The 27,877-nt window shown below is 44.0% G+C and overlaps 1 protein-coding gene across 2 annotated transcripts in view; it reads right to left on the bottom strand.

The window, feature by feature from the left end:
• Window positions 1-27,877, bottom strand: part of SVEP1 (sushi, von Willebrand factor type A, EGF and pentraxin domain containing 1) — an 881,565-nt gene that overhangs the window by 187,895 nt on the left and 665,793 nt on the right. For both annotated transcript variants that reach the window (XM_069240886.1, XM_069240895.1), the window contains one exon: window positions 13,634-13,810. In XM_069240886.1, the coding sequence (XP_069096987.1) occupies window positions 13,634-13,810 (177 nt within the window). The remainder of the gene's footprint in view (window positions 1-13,633; window positions 13,811-27,877) is intronic.

The following is a 27,877-nucleotide window of genomic DNA, read 5'->3' on the forward strand; positions in this document are numbered from 1 at the left end:
TCCGCACACTGTTTGTGAGTCAGAGAACTTGTATACAGTTTGCATTGTCAAGTCTTGTGTGCGTGTACGTAAGAGCGTGTGTGTGTGTGGGTGGGTGTGTGTGTGAGAGAGAGAGCCTTTGCATGGGTGTGTATGTGTGATAAGCAAGAAAATTATGAACATGAAATCATTAACACCCGGACCAAAAACAGACAGTGCACATGTTCTAACAGGAAGCTGTTGCTCTTAACGTTGCTCCGGGGATGTCACAAAACATTAGGATCTCCTCATAAATGAAACTGCTGATGTCTGTTTTCCAACCCCAAAAAAGTAATATGTTCGGCGTTAACATTTTACCAGGTTGCATTGCATGAGTAAGCAAGGGGCAGTAGGAAAACCCTCTTCAACCATCTCTGTGAGGCAGAGCATTCTGCCCTTTCACAAGGAGCGCCTTTACACATAAATTACCTCTTTTCAGTGCCAGTATTTATAATGGCAATGTGTGATGTTTGAAAAAAAAATATGTACTTGTTTTTAGCAATTTTTATTGATGATTGCCCAGCAGCTTCCCCAACAGTACCATTTTGCAATCACCATGACAAAACAAATCAAGCATTGACTAAGGTAGAAGGCTGGCTGCCAACGCCAGTCTTTGCCAATGTTTGTTTGTTTTATCCTGGTGATTGAAGTACAAATAAATAAATAAATATATGGTATAATATAAATAGGTCTGCACTTCCACTGTATTTGCTAAGCAAAAGTGGTATCTTTAGGAGAGGCAACTGTATTAACCTCTCTTGAATTGCCACCATTGTACGTCATAGTCAAATGTTTGAGGTGAGAAAGTCAGAAATCCAAGATGCTCTCCACAAAAATACACTGCTCTGTTAGGGGCTAACAGCTCAGAGGACAGAACTAACCACACTGTCAAGCAGTACTTTTAATTAAAATAATTTGATTCATTCAAGGGTGTTAGCCTATAGGCCATGGAATGATCACCATAACAAAAACAGGCTAAGACCCAGGAACAAGTAATTGAATGAATTCAATGACCCTGGATGGTTCTTACTGTAACTGCTCACTATGCATGATTTCAATGGCCTTGGATGGTTCTCACTGTAACTGCTCACTATGCAGGGGGTGTGGCCAACTAGGACGGCTGGCTAGTCACCTTCTACCAAGCTCGTGCCAGCACCTCATAAAATCCTGTTTATCCACCCTGCCCTGCAGCCCATCCTGCCTTGCCTTAATTGGGGAAATATCATGTGCACACCCGGCTGCAACAATGGGCACTTGTGCTGCAGCTAGAGGTGCCTAGAGTCTGGGCTGGTTGCTCTGCATGCCGTTGTCCCCGAGGGATGGTCCTTGAGGAGTAGCGTACATCGAACCAAGAGAGAGGTGAGGGACCCCCGGGTTGTCGGATTCGGGTGGGGCCCCCATGCTGGACTGCAACGGGGCCTGTGGAGTGTTGTTTTGGCTGTCAGCCGGGCTGGGTCGGCTGAGCCCTAAATCGTTGCAGGCCCACACTGGTGGGCTGGTCTGAGGGAGTATACCTGCTCCGGCGGCAGGGCCCTCGCTGGGATTGGTGTGTGGCAGTTTGAGCCTGAGCTCCCTCAGGCAGACCAGGTGGAAGGGAGCGGAGCAACATCAGAGGAGTGCCAGCGGGGTCCTCCTGGGCCATCCGCTCCACGGCTTTGCAAGAGTGACTCGATTCAGTGTTGGGGAGAGGGAGAGAAACCCGCCCAGGTCTGTCAGAGTGCTGTGTTGGTGCTGCACTGGATAGTGGCACTCGGCTACCTATGGCGTGGGCCAGACTGCCTCCCGCTTGTCCTGCTATTTTGCCTTGAGGCACCCTAAAGGAAGTGGGGCCTTGGGGATCAAAGTGGCAGGGGGTGGACTATCGGAGCTGCAGTAAGAATAAATCACTTCACTAGACAATAATTTTCAGCCCCTCAAAATACATGGTAACTCCCCTTTGGCATGTACTGCCTCTCTTATGCTGGATCTATAGTGGGACGGGAGGGTAAGGGAGCCTGACTGGAGCCTTGGGCCACATGCAACATTCCTGAGCTCAGAAGGTATTGGACACCCGCTGACCTGGCACCCATGTATGTCCCTTATGTGGCAGCAATGGTGAGGATCACTGGGGACGGCCTCTGAGTCCCCGCTGGACCTGATCTACTTAACCCATGGCGCAGCTGTTGGGGTGACAATGACCTGGGAACCTTGTCTCCTAAAGGGGCAGTTTGTTGTGTGGGGGATTGGAGGGAAGATAGGGGCTCGTGGCGACACTCACATGACCCTGCAGCTGTTAGCATGGGAGAAGGATAAGATGTCACGTCCTGGTCAGTCCAATAAAAATGATCATTATACTCAGCCATTGCCACTGGGTGGTACAACTACGACAGAAGAGCCTAAAGACGAGCCTAAACACTTGGAGGCTGGACACACTCTTGTGCCAGAACAAGCCCAATCACTGTCTTACATGATGACAGCCATTAATGCCTTCCATACTAAACTGGATACTTAAATCGAATCAGTGGCTATAGATGTCAATCTACTTCTAAAGGATCTCCAGAAAGGGACTGATCGGATCACAGTCACGGAGGACAAAATAGGCGTGCTGCAATGGGAACTATTGGAGTTACTAGCAAATGTGTCATCATTACAGCAGCTTACGGTGAGCATGGAGGATCACATAGAAGACTCGGAGGGAAGATTCAGGAGAAATAATCTCCACTTTGTATGATTTCCAGAAATAGCAGAGAGTTCATCTGTGGAATATTTTTGGAAGATTGGATTACGAACACCCTGCTCCCTCTGAAGCGCTCCACTTTTTTCACGGTTGAACTGGCCCACCGGGCACTATCCCCACGTCCAGGCATACCTATGCGAGCCCCTTATAGCCCACCTATTTATCTTTAGGGATCGGGATGCCATACTACAGCAAGTCCATGTCCATGGTCCCCTTCAATTTGAGGGACAACCAATCCCAATTTTCCCAGACTACACCTAAAAGGACAAACTCAAAGGAAATCATTTCTGGAGGCCAGGATCCGCTTAAGAAACCTCACCTACTATATAGTCTGATGATTCCCAAGAAACTGAGGGTAATCCATGAATGGAAGGTCCTCTTTCTCTTCACCCCCAGTGAAGCACGTGAATGGCTTGACATGTTCCCCAAGAGATGACGCATTAAGAGGGGCTAGATGCTAACTTGCTAAGACAATCAGCCCAGCTGAAAAAATGGAAGAAAGAATAGGGGATGAGAAGGCCTCCAATCTGACAAGGAGGGTGTGGTCTGTCGGAATGGCACTTTACGGACATGGTGGGTTGCTGAACTCCGGAGATGCCAGAGTGACCAGGGCACAGGCAGCAACAGAACCATCAGGGCTCCCTCTTAATGGATATTAATGACACTGTGAGTACTCTCTGGCATGGTGAGGGGCCCGGAAGAATGGCTGCAAGGTAGATGGGTGAAATTCCTGATGCCTCGAACTTCTGACACTGGTGATACATAACTGTTTCTAAAGGGCAGGTGGGCACTGGAGACAGAGGGCTTTTATTTGTTCCTTTATGGTTTCCTTAATGGGTATATTAATGTAAACTGAAGTTATTAGTGATTGGACAAGTGTGGACCTATCACATATCAAATGTTCCTATAGTCCGCAGAGCAGTAGGGCAAGACAGGAGTCCAAAAGCAGGTAAGGCTGTTTGAGTGCCTAGCTCTCACAACACTCACTGTGCTTTAGCCTCTAGCACAGCTTGGGGTAGAGAGAGGGGCCGAGTTTTGTACTAAGCAATCTGTGTTGATTATTTTGTTGTTTTGGGTATGGGGTGGGAGTTGGAAGTTTTTGATCTGCCTAGTTTTGGGCAGGATGAATTAGCACTACTGCCCAAGGGGTGAGGTGTGTTTGAGAAGTGTTCTGTTCACTTGCTTCTACAAGTTCAGGAACTTATCCACTGCTCTCATGTACTGTTGATCCGGGATTTCCATCTGTGATGTCCTGTGGAAGGGTTGGGTGCTGACATGCTCAGGAAGTCTGAGTGGTTATGGGATCAGGTCCTACATGATAATGGAGGATAATGTGTTCAAACACATGACATGGAATGTCAGGAACTTGGCCCACTTGGAGAAATGCTGCAGAGTGCCTGCCTATCTGAAACGCTATCATGTCTCCATTGCTTTTTTGTAAGAAATGCATGTTTAGGGCGATTTCATTACAAGCCTTTGGAAAAGACGGAGGGGGCAACTGTATGTCACCTTGTACTCCAGATATGCTTGCAGAGTTATGATATGGATGTCCCGGGGGTTCCCTTACACCATAAAGGATATGTGCTTGATCCAGAGGGACGCTATGTAATCCTATTTAGGGCTTTTGATGGGCAAGAAATGTTTTTGGTTAATGTTTATTTCCCTAACTCTGATTGTGTGGCATTGTACCCAAGTGTGACAGTGTTGCGAATGCCATATCTGGCAGCTAAAATTGTTCTGGCAGGGGATTGTAACTGCTTCCTAAATGGGTTGCTCAACCACACACCACCAAAATCCCACACTAAACCAAATATGATGAAGACACTACACAACATGCTGCAGGGCCTGGGCCTGCTTGATGTCTGGAGGGAATGACATCTAGGCACTAGAACACACTCTTGTTACACGCCTGCAGCCAGGACATGTAGTTTATTAGATTATTGTTTCCTTATACCTAATCTGGCATGAGACGTGAAATACACCTCCTATTCAGCCCGTTATATGTTTGACCACTCCCTGGTGCTGATCTGCCTACAGAAAGGGTGTAGTCGTCTAGGGGGTTCCACTTTCGTGCTTTAGGCGGAAGACCTTTTGGACCATACATATGCCATGGTGGTGAGGGATAGGTTATCCTGTTATTTTATAGAGAAATGGGGAGGGGTTGAGAGTAGGGCCATTGAATTGGAAGCGATGAAGGTGGTCATTAGGGGTATATAACTTAAGGCCTCCCATTGTGATGAGAAGTAAGTAGAGTGGGACCTGAGCCACCGGGAGTCCCGTCTTGCTGGATTAGAAAACAAACTTCCAGCCCAAACATCTAACCTTGTGGAATGGAGGCAGACACACAAAGAATTATTAGTCAACTGGTGTAGGCTGGGAAATCATATGTTTATGGTGCATCGCCAGAGATTACATGCAGAGGGGGACAAGACAGGTGCATTGCTGGCCCATTTGCTAAAACAGCAGAGTGTTGCGAACCACTGCTGTTGATCCGGAACAGTATGGGGACCCCAATCACTTCCAGAGGGGCCATCAATGACGACTTTCAGGCCCATCTTAGCACAACTTATGCAGCGTGGCGGCATGTTACAGGAGGCCATGGTATTGTCTTTTTAGCCGGAATAAATCTCCCATGCTTGTCCGAAACTGATAGAACCTCATTGGAGGACCCATCAACCAGGAACAGGTCCTGGCCGCCATTACAAAACGAAAGACAAAAAAATCACAGGGAAGTGATGGTCTCCCTGCTGAATTTTACCAAAAAGATAAGACCTGGTCTAGGATAAGCTGCTAGAAGTATACCATAAGGCCCTAGAGAGGGGGCCCCGCCAGACACTATGCGTGAACCCTTTCGATAATGATTCCGAAACCAAGAAAAAACCCTCTGGATACTTGTCCTATAGGCTGATCTTGCTTTTAAATGTGGATTTGAAAATTATCAGCAGTATCCTAGCATCCTCACTATTACCACATCTCCTGGCTGGGTTCATGATGACTAATCTGGTTTTATACCACTGAGGAGCACTGCCCATAATTTTAGACTCTTGTCTCATGTGTATCATGCTACCCATCATGCGGACAACGACTATGCCCTGGCTTTTTTAGATATCAAACAGGCATTTGATTCCCTATCCTGGGAATACCTATGGTACTCCATGTGGAACCGAGAGCCAGGGTTCACACAGGGAAATATTGTCTCCAGCAAATTCCAACTGCACAGAGACACTCATCAAGGCTGCCCTCTGTCGTCTTTCTTATTAGCACTGGCCATGCAGCCTTTGGTGGCATTGGCATGAGAAGTATTGAAATCTTGGGGGACTGTGGTGGGTGACATCACCCATGTGATATCCTTGTGTTCAGATGACATACTGGTGTTTTTAAGGAACCCAGACTATTCAGTCGCCATACTTCTAAATGTCCTTCAGATGTTTGGTGAAGCCTCTGGCCTGTATGTTAACGCTCAGAAATCCTAGCTCTTCCCAATGGGGCTTCAGGCTAATGCCCCAGTGGAGGCTTACCCTCGAGAGAGACTCCTGTGTGGGACAGAGGGGTTACATTATTTGGGAGTTTGGTTGGCCTATACAGAGAAAATCTTTTTAGAGCTCATCTTTGGTAGAGTACTGGAAGGTCTCCAAGCTTCGATCCGACTCTAGAGGGATGCCCCTCTCTCCTTAATGGACAGGGTTAAAATGGTGATCCTTTCCAGGTGCCTGTATACATCACAGGGTGTGTTTTACAATATCACCAGGCATTGCTTTCTCAAACTGGACCGACGAATTCTGGATCTCCTGTGGGCCAAAAAGTGGAAACATGTTGGATTAGCCATGCTTAAACAGACATGGGATAGGGGGCGATTGGAAATAACTGACATAGAATTCAATTACTTAGCAGCACATTTACAGCATGCTATTCACTGGCTGGTTCCAGCAGACAGCTGGGAGAAGAAACTCCTGAAGGGCTCCCCTGTTAGGCACCCACTTCCCATCCTACGTATGAGGGGGGCACGGGTTTCATTGGATATGACCTTTATTATTCAACAGGTATGTAGACTATGGGAAACAGCAGTAAAAAAGGGAATTGCACTGCGCCCCATATGCTAGGGACATTCTATATAGGACCTGCAACCATTTGCACAAATAGCGGGGGTAGTACCTATACAAAAGTGGAAGGGTGGAGGGTGCGACGTTCTAAGTGACTTGTACCTTGGGGTCAGTTTATAACCCGTGATGATGCGATGGACTCCTTTGCGCTTGATGCAGGACAGTATCTACAATACACTTAAATCTCCACAACAGAACATGAGATATGGCTCAGCTTCCCTGAGTAGCCAGAACCCTCACTGGTGTTAATATCACATTTGTCACTGGGGGATGGGTGAGAGGGCAGGTGCAGACTGATTTTGCTCCTTTACCAGGCTATCAGAGTCAACTTTTCAAATATTATACCAAAAGCCCATGCCAAATGGGAGGCGGCCCTGGGAGAGTCCTTGTCCGCTCAGCAGTGGAACGAAATACAAGCAGGATTACAAATGGTCAATGCAAATGCATGGTTCAAACTGATTCAATATAGTTACACACATCAAGTATGTCTCTCCCCCAAACTCATACATGCCATTTATCATACCCAATGTTTGCGGTGTGGACACTCCGAGACAGATTTTATACACATGGTGTGGTATTGCCCATCTCTGACAGCACTGGACTGATATTTTCATTAGTCACCAGCTGGGACAAACACCCCATTCGATCCAACTGGGATTGATTCCAAAGCCGGCCAACAAAATATTGAATAGGAATTTTTTTTCATTGAGCTTCCTACTTGCAAAATGTTGCATTGCCATAAGGTGACTGGGGTCTTCCCCTCCAGGGTACTCAGAAGGAATGGCACTCGACTATGTCAGAGTGGGCAGTGGCAGAAGAGGTGAGAATTAAATATGTGAGGCGAACTGAAAAAGTGATAGATGATCTGACTGCATGGTTGGCAATGATAGCTGACTTACCGGATATGCCAGATTCTGGTGTGTAAGTGTGGAGGAGGTGACCAACAGGGAGCCAGAGTAATCATCTAGAAGGAGTAGGCTGGGTACGAGAGGTAACCTGGAGAAATCGGAGGAACTGGCTGGGTGTCCACATGACAGAGATTAGTATGTCAGGAATTAATGCCAGATATATGTGGGGCATAGGTACTCCTAGTGCGGAACATGTGCTTACAGCTTGAGACCCTTAATAGCACACCCTGGGCTTGAAAAGACCCATTTCATCCTCATCCCACTGGATGTTAGTCCACATAGTACAACAGATGACCGACAGCAGTGAAGAGGGTAGGATGGATTGTTGAGGAAATGTTTTTGTTTTATTTTGAACATGGTATTTGTTATAATGAGACACTGATGCAAGGAAGGCAATATAAAGGGAGATTTATTGTCATAAGATTATCCAACCCATAAATCGATCCGTGCTCCGTCTCTCTCCTCAACCGATCTCCAGCTCAACCGTCCCTCACCTGGAACCTTCACGTCTCCAGGCTCCAGAATATTGATCCTGGAACTCAGGAGAATGCGAGATTCCAGGCCTAGCTCAAGCTAGTAACAAGAACATCACAACACATCCCCTTCCCTTACATTAATAACTCTATGCCAATACAAGAATGCCAAAGGAGGAAAAATACAGTGTTAAAACAGCAATACAACAACGAAAAGTCAAGATATATAGTCTTTCATCCAGACTGGTTTGGAATGTAATCTGGATGAAACATTTGTACGTGGTAACTCTTTAGATATCCCCAAGAAACGATTTTCTTTCAAATCTTTCAAGGTAGAGGAACCCTCTGTACCCGTCCATCTCGTAATTCTGGACATGCTCCATGCATCCCCATTATCGAGAATCACAATATTTTTTTTTACTGTTCTGATACGGAAAGGACCTTTGAACGATGTTTTACCTTTGGCTTTAAAACACGGGTTCTTCACCCACACCAGGTCACCTACCCTCCACATCGTTTTAGCAACACAATGCTTGGCATCAAAACGCAACTTGTAATTACGTTGGTACTCCTCTCGGAGACCGGGTGCTTTATCAAATTTTTCCTGATCCAGATCAACCCGAGCTAAAGTGTTACTGAACCATGCTGGGAACAATTTAGTACAACCCAACCTTCCCCTCATGTACTCAAAAGGAGTTATATTTGTAATACTATTTGGAGTGTTACGATGTGCCCACCACAAATCTCTCAGAAGATTAGCTAAGGGAGTCCTGCTTCCAATAGCTTCTTGCACACAAGCTTTCACCATTCTATTCATACGCTCTGCTAAACCATTGGCTTTTGGCAGATACAATGCTGTCCTCAAGTGTACAATGGCAAGGGAATCCAGGAAATGCTTCATGTCATGTGATGTCAATTGTACTCCATTATCCGTAACTAAATGACTAGGTATACCCTCTTTAGAGAACTCTTCCTCCAGAAACTCAATTACCGTACGGGTATCAATTGAGTTCACACATTTGGTCACCACCCATTTAGACGCATAATCCACCATAAGTATAACATAACGTTCATTCGGTGGTAAAAGATGGAAAGGACCAATAAAATCTAGTCCTAATTTCACCCAGGGTTTTTCCGGAATCTCAACAGGGGAAAGCGGCGCTCTCACCACAACCTTGCTTTTGTCATTTTGTGCACAACTCATGCAATCTTTTACAACAGCCTCAACCTCACTGTCCAACCCTGGCCACCAATAAATGGCTCTAAGTCTGGATTTGGTTAAACTTCTGCCCAAATGCCCTTCATGAGCCAGATTCAAAATTTTGTTCCTCACCCCTTTAGGAGGTATAGATTTGTTTCCCCTAAATAACTCATTACCATTTAAGGAAAGTTCATCTCTCACATTCCAATAGCCTCTCAAAGAGTCAGGCATGTCCCTAACCTCAGGCCACCCTTTAACAATGAACTCTCCAAGTTTTTGCCTTTCCAAGTCTCTCTCCACTGGCAATTTCCACTCCTCTTCGCTGAGGGCCATCTCTCTAACCCAATTAATAGTAACCTCATCTTCAACCTCCTCACAACTATCCACCGAAGAACGTGACAAATAATCAGCCACAATATTTTTCGGCCCAGGCACATATTCTACAACAAAGTTATATTCTAACAACCCCTCTGTCCACCTTCGTATTCTCGGGGTCAGCCCTTCATTTTTCCTAGGAGAGAAAATTTGGACAAGAGGTCTGTGATCTGTCCTCACCACAAAAGGTAAACCCCACAAGTAAAATTTAAAATGCTTGACAGCCCACATGCAGGCAAGAGCCTCTCTCTCTATGACCGAATAGTGTTGTTCAGCTTCCTTGAGAGATCGTGACGCAAAAGCTATTACTCTCTCCTCTTGACCTACCCTCTGGACAAGAACAGCCTTTGATGCTAGCATCAGTGTACAAGTACGTTTTTGCACACACATTAAAATGCCCTAAGGTGGGCATCCTCCCAATACAGTTCTTTACAAAAGAGAAAGCAGTCATGCAGTCATTCTCCCAAACGAACTCACAACCCTTCTTCAAAAGTGCTCTCAAAGGTTGCGTCACGCTAGAAAAGTTGGGGATAAATTTAGAGTAGTACTCTGCCAACCCTAGGAATGACCTTACATCATCTTTGTCTCTGGGTTCAGGTGCATGAGTTATAGATTCAACAAGTTCCAACTTCGGTCTGATCCCATCGCCAGAAATAGTATGCCCCAGGTATGTCACCGAAGTAACTCCAAACTTACATTTTTCCCTCTTAACAGTAAGACCAGCCTCTGCTAAACTGCACAAAACTTTCCTTAATACCTTGTCGTGATCAACTACTGTTTTACCATGAACCAATATATCATCCTGGAAACACAACGTTCCAGATATCCCTTCCAAAAAATTTTTCATGACTCGTTGGAAACACGCGGCTGCAGAAGCCAGGCCAAAAGGCATCCTCAGAAATTGGTAAGCCCCTAAAGGTGTAATAAAAGAGGTGAGATGTCTGGACTCAGGGTGCAAAACAATTTGATGATAAGCTGAGGATAAGTCCAGAACACTAAACACCCTCGACCCACCTAGGCACGACAACTCTTCTGTTATATTGGGTAAAGGTTGACGATCTATCCATATGTGCTTATTAAGATCTCTGAGGTCCACACACATGCGGATGCTTTTCCCATTATCTTTGGGTGCCAATACAACCGGGGCCAACCACTCCGAAGATTCTATCTCCTCAATTACTCCGGCATTAAGTAATCTGTCTAGTTCCATTTTGAGAGGTTCCAACATCAACCTAGGTACTCTTCTGACTTTATGAACAACCGGCACTGCATTTTGTTTTAAAATAATCTTGTGTTCAAAATTTGACAGGCAACCTAACTTCTCACTAAACACACTAGGGAATTCCTTCCAAATCTCCATCAAATCGTCCCCATTGCTTACCACCATAACTTGGTTATCAGAATTGGGATCTAATTTAATACCCATGTCCCGTTGGTGTCGCCATCCTAACAAATTGTTACCACGTTTAGCTACATAGACCTTTCCCATGGTAACTTTATCTTGGAACTGAATCTTCATGACCCTATACCCAATCACCTCTATTCTGGTACCTCCATAACTGACTGGATTGATGTCAGGTTTGACAAGGGAGCCTATAGATGCCCTGAAAATATCCTGCCAGTTCTTATCACCAACCATGGTGTAGGGAGATCCCGAGTCTGCTAAAACTGTAACCGTTCTATTATCCAGTTTAATAGTACACTCAGGCATGATCACAGGACCCTCATCTACTATGCCAGTATTGTGCTCAATACAGTCAATCTCCTGCCCCACATACAATACCATCTTGTTGACATCTTCAGTGATACAATCTATATTGCTACTATCATTGTTGCAAACTCTAGCATAATGTCCCTTCTTCCCGCACTTCCTACACAATGAATTTCGTGCAAAACAATTAGGACTATTTGCTGCATGACCTGTATTGCCACAGCGGTAACAACGCAAACATTTAATGTCTCTCTTCTTTTGTTGGATGGATGCTTGTGCTTTACTACTACTGTTAACCCTAAGGACTTCTTCCTGGGTCCTAGGTACATGCACAGTAGAGAGACTGTCCCCTTCCGTATGATTCATTTCTTTGATCCAGTTGCTAGTACTCTCCATTCCTTCTACAATGGCAATCGCCTCTCTCAAGTCAGGGTTCTTTGTCAAAAGTTTCTCTTGAACCTTTTTGTTATTGGTGCAACGCACAAGTTGGTCACGAATAAGAGAGTCTGTAATTTCACCAAAATCACATGTGCGTGCTAATGTGCGTAGGGCTGCTACAAAATTCCCTACGCTTTCAGTATTACCCTGAGACCTGGCGAAAAATTTATGTCTTTCTAACAACACATTGAGTTTGGACTCAAAATGTGCAGCTAGGATAACCACCAACATCTCATAAACGTCTCTGGGTTCACCATCCGCCCCACCAATAGACAAAGGTTCCAGGCTGTCATATATATTTCTGCCTTCAATTCCCAGATTATGTAGAAGAACTGCTTGTTTCCTGGCTGGAGAGAACTTTTCCCCACCAATGGCTATTATATATGAATCAAAAAGATTTTTCCATCGTTTCCATGGAAGAATGGGGTCACCTTTGTCCGATAAGAAAGGAGGTGGTTGTGACATTGTAGGTGTAGCCATGGTAAAACAATGGTCAGGCTTGGAAAAGGCAAATAACAAAAGTTAGATACAGCCCAGTAGTTAATCAAAACCCCTAGAGAAAGTATATAAGTTCATCTCAAACGGAGGCGTATAATAATCCACCACTGTAAGCAGAAAAACAAAATTATTACAATCCAGTTTCCTCCTGGGGAACACTTTGCAACTTCCTGGTAAAAACTGTGGCGTAAAAGTTGCAGTCTAGTTGTTTTTTCTTTTCGTTTTTTTTTTTTTCCTTTCCCTACTCTTCACTTCCTGCCGAAACCGGAACAAAAAGAAGCGGTCTAGCTTCTAGATTGCGGTCGTGACGCGAGAATAAGCGTGTTCTCTGTGCTCTCAGCACACAGAGGAGAGCGCGAGGGTGCGCGAGAGAAAGCGCGAGCCTCACCAAGAATAACGGCAGTCCGATGTTCCAGAAATAAAACAAAGCCCCGGAGGCACTCACACGACAGGACCAGACGAAACTTGAACTGACAACCTCAGTCTTCAGGTCCACAAGAAAAGAAGACAGCTGACGGTAGCGCGAATCCAGAATTACTAGAAGCTTCCACGCAGAAGGTAAGTTCGTGGGTTCAGGGTTGGTTGGTGACTTGTCGCCAGTGTTATAATGAGACACTGATGCAAGGAAGGCAATATAAAGGGAGATTTATTGTCATAAGATTATCCAACCCATAAATCGATCCGTGCTCCGTCTCTCTCCTCAACCGATCTCCAGCTCAACCGTCCCTCACCTGGAACCTTCACGTCTCCAGGCTCCAGAATATTGATCCTGGAACTCAGGAGAATGCGAGGTTCCAGGCCTAGCTCAAGCTAGTAACAAGAACATCACAACAGTATTCTTTCAGAATCCGATATATGCGGCAAAACTGATACTTTTGTGATATCATATCTTTCCTGTGAAAACCGATAAAAACGAATATGAAAAAAAAATGTTCATAATGCACATCATCTAATTTACTCAGTCCTTCCACCCAACATATGGGTTTAGTGAATTTGCTTTTAAATGACTTTATATTTTCCTACAAATATGACAATTTGCACTCAAAGTATGCATTTGTACTACAGACCATCCTTGGAAATGTGCAGTAGGATAGTGCGTCCATTTAAATAAAAAAAACAATGAGTTGCAACATCACTTTTTAAATCAGTATATTGACAGATGTTGTGGGGCTGATTTGTGGAGTGCCACTGGTACCTTGACAATATGGTGGAATGTCACTCCATTCACCGCTGTCCATACAGGTAACCTTCAATGGGCCAGTAAGTAGATAGCCGTCATTACAGGAAAAAGAGATTACACTTCCGATGCTGTTCATATCCCCTGTAGAATGACCATGCTCCGGGTGTCCTGGCTTCTTACACTTAACAGGTTCTATGGTGAAAGAAACAGTAGAAAGGTTGTGACAGCTTGTTCACTGATGGTACCATTAAAACGTCTTTATAAAAAAAAACACTTTTGGTAGCCTTGTGATTCTACATTAAGCCTTTAAGTGGAAGAAAATACCAATTCATCATCTCTATTTTATTAGCTTGCACATACTTTTGTTATGTTTTCTTACATGGGATGAAAAGAGAAATAGCTAGTTCTTCATACACTCATACAGAACCCCATGATGATCCAGATAGCCAATGATACCACCACCACCAACATGAGGTTCAACAGAGAGAAGAGCCACACAAACCTATTCTTCTAGGTCCTCAACAATACTTAATCTGAAATAGAGTACCTAGCACTCGTTACAATACTTAGCTGCCCATCAATCTATGAATCGAAACTCTTTGCTTTTTTGTTCATATATTCTACCAAAAACCCAATTTTTTTAAAGAACTCAACCACTGACACTTCAAACTGAGGCCAACAAAACCATCATCATGGGTGAATTCATTTTATAGGCAAATCTTTTGGATTTGAAACGGAGCAGACCTTTATGAGAACATCCAAGTACTTCATTTCCGACATATATTTTGTGGCCCAGCACACACTGCCGTGTACATACTCTGTCTTATCTTCATGTACATCTACAGCACATCTGCTGTACATCTTCATGTACAGCACCAGACTTATTCAGATCATTCCTATATCTCCCCCACTTGACCAACCTTAGTTACATACCCACCAACTGAAACCACCCTACCAAACATTTACAAACAATTTAAAACATCACTGTAAAGGTCCTTGAGTTAATGTGCAAAGAAACCAAAACCTCATAATCTGGCACTAATGATACAAATGCCTGTTGAACAACCCTTACCACAACGTTTATGTTGCTCGAGATACTTTTGCTCCTGTCTAATATTGCGGACTAATTCAAAGCATTAAAGCCCACAACTGGCGGTTCATCAAAGAACTTGTAAAATATAAATGAATCAGCCTAAATCTAAAACACCTAGGGCTAGATTTAAGTGAAAATGATGGTGCGCTTTGCTGTGCCAAATTTGGCAGGGTCACGCACCGTAATTTTCAAAGCGCAGGGATGAGCTGTATTTGCTATAGTATGGTGCATCCCTGTGTTTCCCCCTGCAACTGTGCTAAATATGCTGTCGAGTGCCAACGCAGCCACCACTGAACCATGGTGCAAGAATGGCAGCGTTAAGGGGAAGATTATTTTTGTGTAGGAAGGACACCTTCCTGCACAAAACAAAGTTAAATAGCGATTTGCTCTTTCTATATGTGCTGCAGAATGCATCACACATAGAAAGAGCAAAAAACAAGGAGGAATGAAAGCATTTCTCCTCGCTGCGCCCTGCTAATGCCACCCCTGGGGTGGCATTAGATTTTGGTGCTGCCTCAAGTTTACGGAAACTCGTAAACCTGGGGCAGCGTCAAAATGCAATGGGTGTTGCAGTGGCATGCTCTTAGCAACACCCATTGCACGCCCCTTCCACACAAAGTGCTGCGTGTGAAGAGGCTGTATTTACAAGGTGGCGTTAAGCCACAAACATTGGTTTAATGTCACCTTTTAAATACAGTGCAGTGCATAGCGTCACTAGAGCATCACGAAAAGTGACGCTCCAATGGCGCTAGGGGCTCTTAAATATGCCCCTAAGTCCTCAAACCTAGATCCTAAGAGGACAAGCCACTCTTTAAGATGTATAGAATTAACTACCACAGGGCAAATTGAAGAGACTAAGGCCCATATTTATACTTTTTTAGCACTCGATTTGTCTCATTTTTTGATGCAAAAGTGGCACAAACTTACAAAATATAATTGTATTTTGTAAGTTTGCGCCGCTTTTGCGTAAAAAAATGACGCAAATGCAGCACAAAAAAAGTATAATTATGGGTGTAAGAGCCCTACTGCACCAAAAGGATAACAAAGGAAACAAATACATTAGAGAAGGTCTTTAGCGGCTAGGATAAATTGACCAACTGCTGAAGAGAAGCCCATGTGTAGCTCACCAACACTTACAAAGTTCTGGGGATCAAAAATCTTGTGAGCCAATCTCCAGCAGATCAGTACCATTATATACAATCACATGTGACCACCTTTACTACAACTCACATTCACATCTTTTAGATATCTAGACACTAATGAGATGCTTAATCCAAATGACAAAATAAAAACATTCAACTCATTTCCAGACCAGTGCTAAAACTGCATACTGGAAGTAGGACACAGGACTGCCTCCAGTCGGAAATCATATCTGGCTCTCTAAAGTTTACAATCATCACCCCATTTCTGAAAAATCTAAGCCAAGCCCCACAATCATGGATTACAGACCCATATCTAACCTACCTTTGCTCAGCAAGATCTTGAAACAAGAGGTGATGAGACAACTTTAAGAGTCCATTGACCTAAACTCCCTCCTCTGCAACGATCAGACTGGATATAAACCCTTGAAGTGTGCCGAACCATTCTTTACCGACATAGGACAGGATTATCTGCTCTCAATGGATGAAAATACTTCACCTTTTTTAAAGTAAAGGATGAAAATACTAAACAATCTTCAAATCTGTGCTACTCAATAATTTCTAGGAATAGTTCAACTTCCTAACATGTACTCATGAGGATATTTCACCAAGTGAAAAATGCAGGAGCAAATCAGGCAGAAATAATTTGCACATTTAAATTATTTCTCCCTCCAATGAGAAAATATTTTTGTTTATGTGATAAAATCCCTTCTCCTACACATCCCTGATATGTGGGAGGATTTTCCTGTCTTTCTCACCCTAGAAATGCACCTTCTTCGTACTTTCTGTGGAGAAATGTTAGGCCCATTTTCAGCTGGGAAACTAACTCAGTTTGTTTCACAACTAACAGACAAGAGGGTTTTGCAAATGCTTACAACATTATGATGGGCCAACCTCCCCATCCCTCTAACAAGAATTTCTCTATTTTTCACCTATCTCTAAACTAAAAGTTGAAAATCTACCAAACCATCCAATTTTCCGCTGATATGTGTGCACTTATTTTTTTCAGTTAATCAAGCCATACAATATAAAACACATATGATAAATAACTATAGAAAGTTTAAGTGCAAATCGCCTCATGCTACACAAAAGTATTTATAGCAAATTAAAACATTCAGTGCTTTCAACTTTCAACTTGCCTTGCCTGTTATATATAATAATTTGTATATCGTTTAGGTCTTGTACCGACTAGCCTGAAATATTAAACAGGTAAGTAGGTAGACTCTGAGTTCTGAGTGCAAAGTGCAAGACCAGAATCTGAATCTGGAATGTACAGACTATGACAAAAGAAAGCTAGTACAAGTAACATCTAGGATGAGAGCTACATCCTACCATCATAGAGATCAGCGAGAGTAGGTGGATTGGATCTAGTAAAATGGAAACCACCACAGGAGAGATGGTACTGTTCTCTGGAAGGGATGGTGACCAATATCACGAAGACGGAGCCATCATCCTGAGCACGTGGACAGAGACATGCCTAGTTGAGTGTAGGCCAGTCAACAGCAAATTCATGGCAGCCAGGTTAAAAGGGAGACACATCAACACCACCATTATCCAGTGCTATGCTCAACTAATGGTGCAGAGGACAGAGTCAGGGAGTCAGGGACATATTCATCAACAAATGCAAGCTGAGCTTGAAACTGTGCAAAACAAACACTTGAAAATTGTGATGGGAGATTAGAATGCTATACTTGGAAACGACAACACAAGCCATGACAGAGCCATGGGATAGGAAGGTTGTGGAACAATAAATGACAATGGAGAATTTCTTTTGGACTTTTGCACCACAAATGATCTAGGCATATGGAGGGACTCTCTTCCCCGACTGTGATATACACTAACTAACTTGGTGCTTGCTCAATGACAGGAACAGAAACCAGTTCCACCACCTGATGATGAATGGCACTTGGAGAGGATCACTGCAAGATATCGGAGTGAGGAGGGGAGTGGACATCGGTAGTAATCACCATCTAGTGAACGCTCTTGTGAAGGCCACAAAAAACGGAACACAAAACATCAGGGTTACAGTGCTTTGATGTGGCAAAATTAAAGGTCCCCAAGAATGAGAAGACATTAGTGTTGCAAATCAAAAACAGGTTGTACCTTCTGGCAGACCCAGAAGATCACTCTAAGCCTGCTGCAGATGAAGTCAACAAGAAATGGGAACAGGTCTCTGTGACATATGTAAAGAGCAGTGAAACATGCTCAAGACAAGGAAGAAGAAAGAATGGCTAAGGCAAGACACATGCCAATCTATTGAAGACAGAAGAGCAGCAAAAAAGGAACTCATGGAGGCCAAATCTGAGTGACTTGTGGAGAAGTACAATCAAAAGTACATAGAAGCAAACAGAGCAGTCAAAAGAATGACAAGAGCAGACAAGAAGGGGTAAATGGATAACCTTGCCAGCCAAACAGAGGGGGCAGTCAGTAGAGAATAGGGGAAGGTCTTCATTATCACAAAGATGGTCAGTGGCAAAACTCGAGCAGCATACAACACCCCTGTCAGAGACAAGCAAAACAGACTACTCATAACAGAGAAAGTGCAGGAAGCATGCTAGGCTGAGCATTTCTAAAAAGTCTTGAACAGAACAATACATACAAGCGAAGCATACATCCAAGAAGCAAAGACAGACTTGGATGTGAACAGCTCCCCACCACTGAAAGAAGACACTTGTTACTGCCATCTGATGTCTCAAGAATGGATAAGCTTCTAGCCCAGAAAACCTGAATTCAGAAATGTTCAGACACTGGGGGACCTTTACCATGCAGATGACCTAACCTGGCTGTCTCACGCACACCAGCATATGCAGGAAAAGATGTCTTGCCTAAACATCTAGGAACAGCAAGGGGGCCTGAAAATCAAAAAGAAATAAGAAGTAATGCTACTCAACATCCCAAACCATTCATCATTCGAGGTAGATGGCGAGGACTTAGCCATGACTAAGGAGTTGACTTACTTAGACAGTACTATCAGACATGATGGAGGGAAAGTAAGTAACATCAAGAGCAGACTTAATAAGGTCAGTAATGCCTTCAGGATGCTGAACAATGTGTGAAGATCATCTAAGTAAAGCACCAACATTAAGCTGAGAGTCTTTACCGGAGCTGCAGTATGGTCAAACTCTTGCATAGATCAGAATGCTGGCAGATGATGAAAAGCAACCTCACCAAACTGTCAGCCTTCCACAGCAGCAACCTGAGAAGAACCTGATGCATTTTCTATTTGTAAGCCATCTCCAATCTGAAACTGCTCACCAGATACAAGCAAGAGAACAAGTACACCATCATTATGAAAAAAAGGATAGAGATTGATAAGGCATACAATCAGAAGAGAACAAGACTCCCTCACAAGGACAGCTCTCCACTGGACCCCAAAGGGCAAACAAAAGAGAGGAAGGCCAAAAAAAACTGAATTGAACTGTGAAATCAGAAATAAAGGGTGAGTTTGTTCGGTGAAGTTGATTGAAGGAGATCATGCTCTTCTCTGTGCGACATAAGTCTAGCAGAATCTGTCAAAAGAATGACTTATCAACTGAATCAAAGGCTGTTTTCAGGTAAGTGAAGGCCATGAACAATATCAAAGTCAATCATTTGTTAATAGAGTGCAGCACTGTCACTCTTGGGGCTACCTGGGCGCTGGGGTGTGATGCCACTGTCGAAGAGTCTTGAGTCTCTTCCTGAAGTCCACAAGCGAGGGTGCAGCTCGGAGGGGGAGGGGCAGGTCATTCCAGATCTTGGTGGTGATGTAGAAGAAGGGAAAGCTGCTGCTGCAACAGATTCTGGTAGTGTGTGCAAAGACCAGCGAGGAGGAGTACAAGCCTTTAGAGGGTTGGTGGAGGCTTAGTCGCTGGTTAATGTAGGCTGGACTTGGTCATGTAAGGCTTTGTAGGTGTGTGTGAGGAGTTTGAACTGTCATCTCTTTTGAACTGTCATCTCTTTTGGATGGAGTCAGTGGAGTTCTCTCAGGTGGGGGGAGATGCTAGTGCATTTGGGAGTTGCATGGTCTGATGTTTTTTAAGGAGCTGAGGTGGAGATGCCGGCGTAGAGTGCGTTGTCTTAGTCGAGGTGGCTGGTGATGAAGGCCTGGGTGACGGTTTTCCTGGCGTTGATTGGGACCCATATGAAAGATTCTGCAGAGCATGCAGAGGGTTTGGAAGCAGACCGAGGTGACTGCATTGCTTTGCAGGGTCCTGGTCAATTCACTGTCACGGATGATGTTGACGGCGTGCGTGTTGTGTGGGTGTGGGTCTGAGTTCAGCTGTACACTAGCTGTGGTCCAGATGGATGTGTTTTTCCAGAAGAACAGCACTTCCGTTTTGTCGGAGTTGAGCTTGAGGCACTTCATTTTCATCCAGTCGGCTATGTTGGTCATGTTGTTGCAGAAGTTTGTTCTGGTGGTGGAGGGGTCTTCAGTGAGTGAGATGATATGTTGGTAGTCGTCAGCAGAGGATATGATGTCGAGACCATGGGATCTGACAATATCCTCCAGGGGCGTCATGTAGATATTGAACAATGTGGGACTGAGGGATGATCTCTGGGGTACTCTGCATATATGTTTGGGTGCTGAGGTAAAGGGGGCAGACGGACGCTCTGAATGCATCCTGTCAAGAAGGAGGTGATCCATTTGAGGGCGTCCCCTTGTATGTGGATGCTGTGGAGTCTGTTGATGAGGGTGTGGTGGAAGACGCTGTTGAACGCTGTGGATAGGTCGAGGAGGATCAGGCTAGCAGTCCCTGACAATCGAGGAGTTCTCTGATGTCATCCGTGGCAGCGATGAATGTGGTCTCGGTGCTCTGGTTGGTGTGGAATCCTGATTGGGAGATGTCTAATAGGTTTCTTCCTCCCAGGTAGTATGTGAGCTGTTGATTGATGGCCTTCTTGAGTACTTTGGCCAGGTAGGGGAGGAGAGAGATGGGTAGGTAGTCTTTCAATTCATTAGGTGCAGCTGTTGGTATCTTTAGGAGGAGTCTGACTTCTGCGTGTTTCCATTTGACTGGAGAAACTGCAGAGGAGATAGAGGAGTTGAAGATGGTGGTGAGTTGGGTGCTGATGTGGCTGGTTCTAAGGTTGAACATGTTGAAGCAGATATGCTAATTAAGAAAATTATTAATGATATATATGTGTTTACTAATGAGAAATGCATAGAGAAATTAATCATAGAGAAAATAATGTGCACGTTTGAAAATGTGCCCTCGGGGTACGATTGCCATGTGTACTAATTTAACTGGAAATAAATGAAATAATAGAAATATATGAGAAAAATGTAGTAATATGTCATATTGAAATGTATAACCTGTGTTTTACTTCAATTTATAGTGTTAACTTAGCCAAACCTAAAGGCCTAGTCTCCCTAGGCCTCGCACACTGAGAACAGAACAATATCCGCGGTGGCGAGAAGCTGCTACAGCCTGGCCTTGACCCACCCGATGTTAAAATTGCTTAGCTAGAATTTTCTGCAATGTACCGGCGGACAGGAGATGATGAAGACAATTTGAAACAATTGTGTGGAGAGTAGGCTAAATGTACTTTCCCAGGACTTGAACAATGAAGGCACTGACTGAAGAGGAACATGCAACAATTTTGATACCTGAAGAGCCGGATGATGAGGACATTGTATAGCGGATCAATCCACATCTTGAGAACGAACTGATATTGAAATTAGTAGATTTAATAAATAAATGCTATAGGTTAAAGTCATATCTGCTGACTGACTGACCAATTGGGAATAAGGGAGATGGACTGGGAGACCCTAATAAAAAGTCATGACAAGGGGCTGAAATCGGAGAGCTGCAGGAGAATTTAGGAGATGAGGGGCAGATGCGTGGGGAGAATTGATGAAGTCAGGAGACGCTGTACGAGGTGCTGTCATTGGGCTCATACTCTGTGAGCCTGATCTGTGGCTGAATAATTGATGACCTGAAGACGAAGACTTACTTGTTGCTGATCCATCCTGGATAAGTAGCTATGAAAATGTGACTGACGAATTTGTGCCTTTTCTTCTAGGTACCAAAATCTCTTTTAGGTAGATTTTTTCCAAATTGATGTTTTTTTTCTAAAATGTTTTTTAGAATTGTAATCACTAGGGAATTTAAAATTGTTTATCTCTTTACCGAGTTGTGATTATTCATGAGTAGATGGGTTTTGAGCTGTTTATCATAGAATGCTTCTTGATTATTGATCTTAATTATTGATCTAGTAATCACTGCATTACTAGGATACTCCATGCGATTCAAAAGGTTCATCGACCTATATGAGTCTGCTTGTAAGTTTACTCACTAAGGACCAGGCGCGCTTGCAGTTTTTGGTAGCAGCTTGATGGTTAGTTTCCTTGGAGAACTAGTTACGTGGCGATTACTGGATAAGGTGGTAGTTTAAGTTAGGGTTAGCTGTTCATATTTTTTTATGAGCATTGAAATTTGTTTTTCTGAAATGGCAATTGTAGCAAAGATGATGTCCCCTTAAGCCCAGAAATGACTTTCCCAGATCCTGGATCCCGCTAGTAAAGTTGGGTATGTTTCCGGCGTTTTTGTGATAGTGTGAAAGTGGTAGGTTGCGCTTGCACAGGCTTGAGCAAACCGCAGGTGAATTGTGATGTATGTGAGGAAAAGTAGGGAGTCTGCGTACTCCGGTTAAGGGTTAGTAGGAGTGTGCGTACTCGGCAGTATGAGAGTAGGGAAGTCATCGAACTTCACATGTGTGGCGCTTTGTGCTAAAAAATTATCCACCTGGTTGTTGGTGATGTACGGACCCTGCGTGGTCTAAGACTCTGGAGTATATTGACAAGCGTCCCCTTGTATGTTTACTTACTAAGGATCAGGCGCATTTGTAAACATGTGGAAGGAGCATGAGCCAGTGGGTTCCCCACAGTGGATGGATGACATGATGACTGATGTGGATTGAGTGGTGAGCAGTGTCCACGTGGTGATGGTTCTGTTGGTGTGCGCTGATAGGCCGAGGGAGCTGAGGTTGGAGATTGCAGGTTGGGGGTCAAAATTGTTGTAGATAATGGTGATTTTGCTTTGGAAGTAGTCTGGGAGGGTGTTGAAGAGTTATTGGGAGGGAGGATGGTGTTCTCTGTGTCTGTTGGGTTGGAGAATTTTTTGACTATTCTGAAAAGTTCTTTGGTGTGGTTGGCTGTGATGGCAGCTCTCTTGGGTTCCTTGCAGGTAATAGTTGTTGAGGGCTGCTTTGTGGGTAGCTCTGGCAGATGGATTCCGGGTGGGTCGCCATAATTTTTCCAATTTGTATCTGCTGCACTTGGTGGCTCTGAGCTATGGGGTGTACCAGCTGATGTGGCTTGAGATTTTGATGATTTTGGCTGGCTTCAGCAGGGCGACTCTGTCGGCGCATTCGGTGATCCAAGCGCAGAAATTCATGACGGCTTGGTCGAGGTCGGATGAGGCCTTGGGTTGGGAGGTGCTGAGGGCCTGCGTCCACTTTGCTTCCATCATTTTGCTCCAGCTGCAGTATTTGGGTCTGTGGTTCTTGGTGGTGGTGGTGTGTTGAGCGCCAGCAATGATGAAATGGACAATGCTGTGGTGTGGCCTGACTGGGAGAAATTAACAAAGTCCTAACTGTCAGTAACACCCAATTTTGTGACTTAAGGCAGGCTGCAGGCACAAAGGAATAAGGACAGGAAAATGCCAACTTTCTAAAAGTGTCATTTTCAAGCTTGTAATATTAAATTCGACTTTACTGTTAAAGAGGGTTTATCATTACATGTTCATAGGTACCAATCATGACATAACTACCTCCTCTGGTTTAGGGATTTCAGCTTATTAAATTGAATAAGGAATCCCCAATGTTATCCAGTAGGATGGGTAGGCCTCACAGTAGTAAACAACAAATTTGGGAGTTTTTCAGTAGTAGGACATTGTAAAAATTAAAAGTACATCTCCTACCTTTTAATTACACAGCACCCTGCCATGTGGCCTGCCTAGGGTCTACCTTAGTGGGGGCTTATATGTAATAAAAGGCGAGCGTAAGGCTTGGCAAGGGGTTTCAAATGCCAAGTTGACATGGCAGTGGGAACTGCCATCACGCTGCAATGGCAGGCATGGGACACATTTTAAGGTGCGACTTAAGTGGGTGGCACAATAAATACTGCAGACGCACTGGTAGCATTTACTTTACAGGCCCTGGGTATATGGTATACCACTCTACAAGAGACTTATATGTAAATTAAATATGCTTAGATGGTTAGAAGTGCTAAAGTGCACTTAGTCCTAAGGCCAACCAAGCAAAAATCAAGCAAAAAGTAGGAGGAGGAAGGCAAAACGTTTTGGAGTGACCCTGTAGAGAGGGCCAATGCCAAAACCAAGGACAATCCTTGACCAAACCACTATGTATGCCTATATCCAAGATATTTGGCTAGTCTCTAGTTTATAAATGAAAATGAAATAAAATCTTTTTTTTCAAAGTATGACTTCAATGTTTCTGTCATCAGTTATCTTTATTCCGGTTACTGATCCTCTAGCTATGGCCTGGTGTCAAATTTTATGCTTTGAGCAGTGTGTCAGACTATTGTAATGCTATAGCTATGTTTTTTTTTCTTTTCTTGAAAATTCTTTAAATACATTTAAAAAAAAGAAGGAATGTACAAATCAGAATGGTTTCCAAAAACCTAGGGCTTAACTTGGTACATTAGCACTTCCTTTATTGATTTCCTTACAAGTTTGTACTTTGGTTTGCTATTGGTTCGTAGCCAAAGGTATGAGTGGTTGCAATCAACATTTTAAGTTGTTAGCGTATTGAATATTACTGCCTTTCCACCAGTATTTAGGCAAATGTAATTGTAGATTATTTTAATTTGTGTGAGAAGTAGGCAGCCTAAATTAAGATAGATATATTTTATAGCACTAAATCGGTAGATGTACTGAACATATATATGCCTGTGAGCAATACATTACATGAGGGATGTAGAGCTGTGCAGTGCATGTGCAATTAAAGCATGTGCGTGGTGTATGTTTGCTTGTAAGAAGTACAACACATGAAGGGTGAAGTCTTGTACAGCATTCACATAGTGAGTGTGTGTGCTAGCAGTGTTTGTTTGCAAGTAGCACACCATGGCACAATACAGAAAGAGTACAGTATTGTGGAGAGCGCTCAGTGTGACTGTATATACTGGATGTGTGTGCACCTGGGGTGGCACAATAGTAATTCATGAAAGTGACAGTAATGGATCATGTGTGTTCTGTGTATGTACATTGAGTGCAATTGTGCCTTAGATGGTACATTACATGGAGGGCCCTGGGTTCCTTTTTGGGAAGCCCATGCCTGCCTGGTGAAGACATGAGGAGTAGAGGAATTCCCTCCAGACAGATTTGGGTTTTGCTGCATTCCTGTCAGCTAGGCGGAAGGGAGCGAGAGATGCCCCTTGATCAGGGTCATCCTTTTGACCCGGATCACCTCTATTTTCTTGATAGTGGTGGTTACTGATTCTTACTGTGCCCTGGGCACTGCTAACCAGTCCCAGGGCCAGTGCTCTGTTTAATAGATATAAGCAAATCAGGCATAATTATAATTGGCTCTGACAACCTACCTATACGTCCCTACCATATGGTAGGACATGTAGGTTTAAGGAACCCAATGGAGTTAGGGCACCCATGGGTGTACTGCTGTGGTGTCTGGTGTCATGCCTCGCTAGCTGTTTTTAAAATAAAATAACCCCCACATTTGCCTTTGGAATTAAAAGTAATTCCAAAGTCTTAAACTACCTTATTTTTACAGATGTCACCCCTAAGGTCTGCCCTAGATGCCCCAAGGGTTGGGTGTAGCATTGAAGCAAACAGGGACATTATAAAGGATGTTTTATAAGCCCTAGTGAGAGAAAACTACCAGAATAATGTTTCCCTATTATAGCACATTAGCTCCATAGGCTAACATTGGGAGTCTTTATTTAAAAATAATAAAGTCTCATTTCCGACTTGGAAAGAGCCAAATATGTCTTGTTTGGTATCAAATTACTAGCTAGACTAAATCTAACAACTTGCCAATGTTAGATTTATTATAACTAGTGCAGGGAAAGAGTTTTAGAACTCTTTCTGAAAGTTACCAAAATCAGCCCAGTAGTGCCCTTTCCTGATTGATCGAACTCTGGAAGCCTGAGCCAAGCTACCTTAATGAGGTGTGAAGTGGCCTGGGTTGAAACACAGGAAACATCTGGTGGGAGGATAACTGTTGTAGCAGATGGCAGAGCAAGAAGGGGATAGGGTGGTCAAACTGGTTTTCAAAGAAGGGAAAGCCATCTGGGCCAGAAACCAGACCTCCCCCATATCTTGCTCCTCCAGCCACATGGGAGCCCCAGTAATTAGGGGTGTGTTAGGGGAATTAGCCACACCAGTGGGTGGGCTCAGTCAGATCTAACATCCAAGGAGAGATTTTCTCCATCTTGGATTTTTGAAGAATGGATTGATTTTTGCCACACTTTGCAGGTAGTGGTCACTCCAGAGGGTGGCATGCTGAACCCCCATCGGTCAGGGATGCCCCCCTGCTTGCCAAAGCAGGAGCAAGAATAAATATGGGAGAGCTGCCCAGCAACTCAGATCCCTGCTGGAAGAAGGACAAAAGAAGAAGGGCTGACCTGCTGAAACCCTGCTCTGCATCTGAAGGAGTGCACCTACAAGGACTGCACCAGCTGCACAACCTAGGCTTCACCACAAACAGAACCTTGCCTTACTTCTGAAGATCCAAGTGTGGACTTCCTGTACACAACAGGCACAAAGGAGCTACCAAGAATCTCCTGCATCAAGTCCTGCAAGAACATCCCACCTGACCAGTGTCCAGTAGGTTATGGAGGATTCTGACCAGGTGCGTTCTGGGAACTGTAGTCCCAACTTCCAAGGAGCAACTCAGAGCTTCTGGAACCTTGGACTAAGTTTGTGGACACTGCAAGACCAAAAAAAGAACTTCTGGAAAAGATCCAGAAGTTTGGAGAAGTTTGGAGCAGCTTCATAAAAAAGCTACACAAGGGCACCGACCCCTCAACAAAAATCAAGGCAGCAACATTGAACTGTGACTTAGCCTGAATTTCAGGTTCATCCGACTGAAGCTCTGGAGCTTTTACCTGTCGATAAGACTTCCAGGAGTTGAAGAGGCCTCGTCCTGAGGCAAGACAACAACACTTTTCATCACAAGCCAGCCTGAAGAGGAGCTTTGATCAACAATGAGAGATAAAGCTCCAGAAAAAAGACTTAGGGGGGATTTACAAACATTTTGCACTGCGCTAGCATCACAAAAGTGATGTTAACCAGCCCAAAATATGTTTTTCTGATTTACTTTCCAGTGCAAAACTTCTTTTTTACTGGAAAGTACCCTAAAAGTAACGCAAAGCAGTGCAAAGCACTGCTTTGTGCTACTTAGTGCCAAGGAGGTGTTACATGGATAGTACTTGCGTGCCATGCAACCACCCATGCCTTTTGATGCAAGACCCTATCTGCAAACTATAGTAGACAGGGTTTGGTGCCAAAACTTAAAGCCATTTGAAAGGAGGTGTTAAAAGGAGAAATATTTTCATTTCTCCTTTCTTTTCCGACTTTGCATGCATGCTGCTCTGTGCAGCACACATATGAAGTAGGAAAACTTTTAAAGTGTGTCTGGTCATAGTATTTTGTACTTGAAGGGTAATCTTCCAGTAACAAAACATATGCTGGACTTATGCACACACCATTGCACTATGGCGCAAAGGTATCTGTGTGGGCCAAGGCAGTTAAAATCAGACCAGTGCTCTGGAGAGGGGAGGAGAGAGCCATATCTCTGTAGATATGGTGCTCTCCTGCTCCCTCTCAGTCACGCAATGCAGTGTAGTCTTTTTGGATGTTGTGCTGCGTTGCCTGAAGGTTTTGTAAATCTGGGCCTAAGTCTGAGGGTAAAATTTTGACCAAGGCCTACTGCTCAGTGTATCCGTTTTGGGCTTCATCGCGGTCGGCCTCAAACTTTGACTTTGCCCCAGCCAAATGCGACCAGATTTCCACGGTTGGCGCGTTTTGATTTTAGGCACTAGAAAGCACATTTTTACATTTAATATTT

This window comes from Pleurodeles waltl, chromosome 1_2 (assembly GCF_031143425.1).
Source record: "Pleurodeles waltl isolate 20211129_DDA chromosome 1_2, aPleWal1.hap1.20221129, whole genome shotgun sequence".
In the NCBI taxonomy this organism is placed as follows: domain Eukaryota; kingdom Metazoa; phylum Chordata; class Amphibia; order Caudata; family Salamandridae; genus Pleurodeles; species Pleurodeles waltl.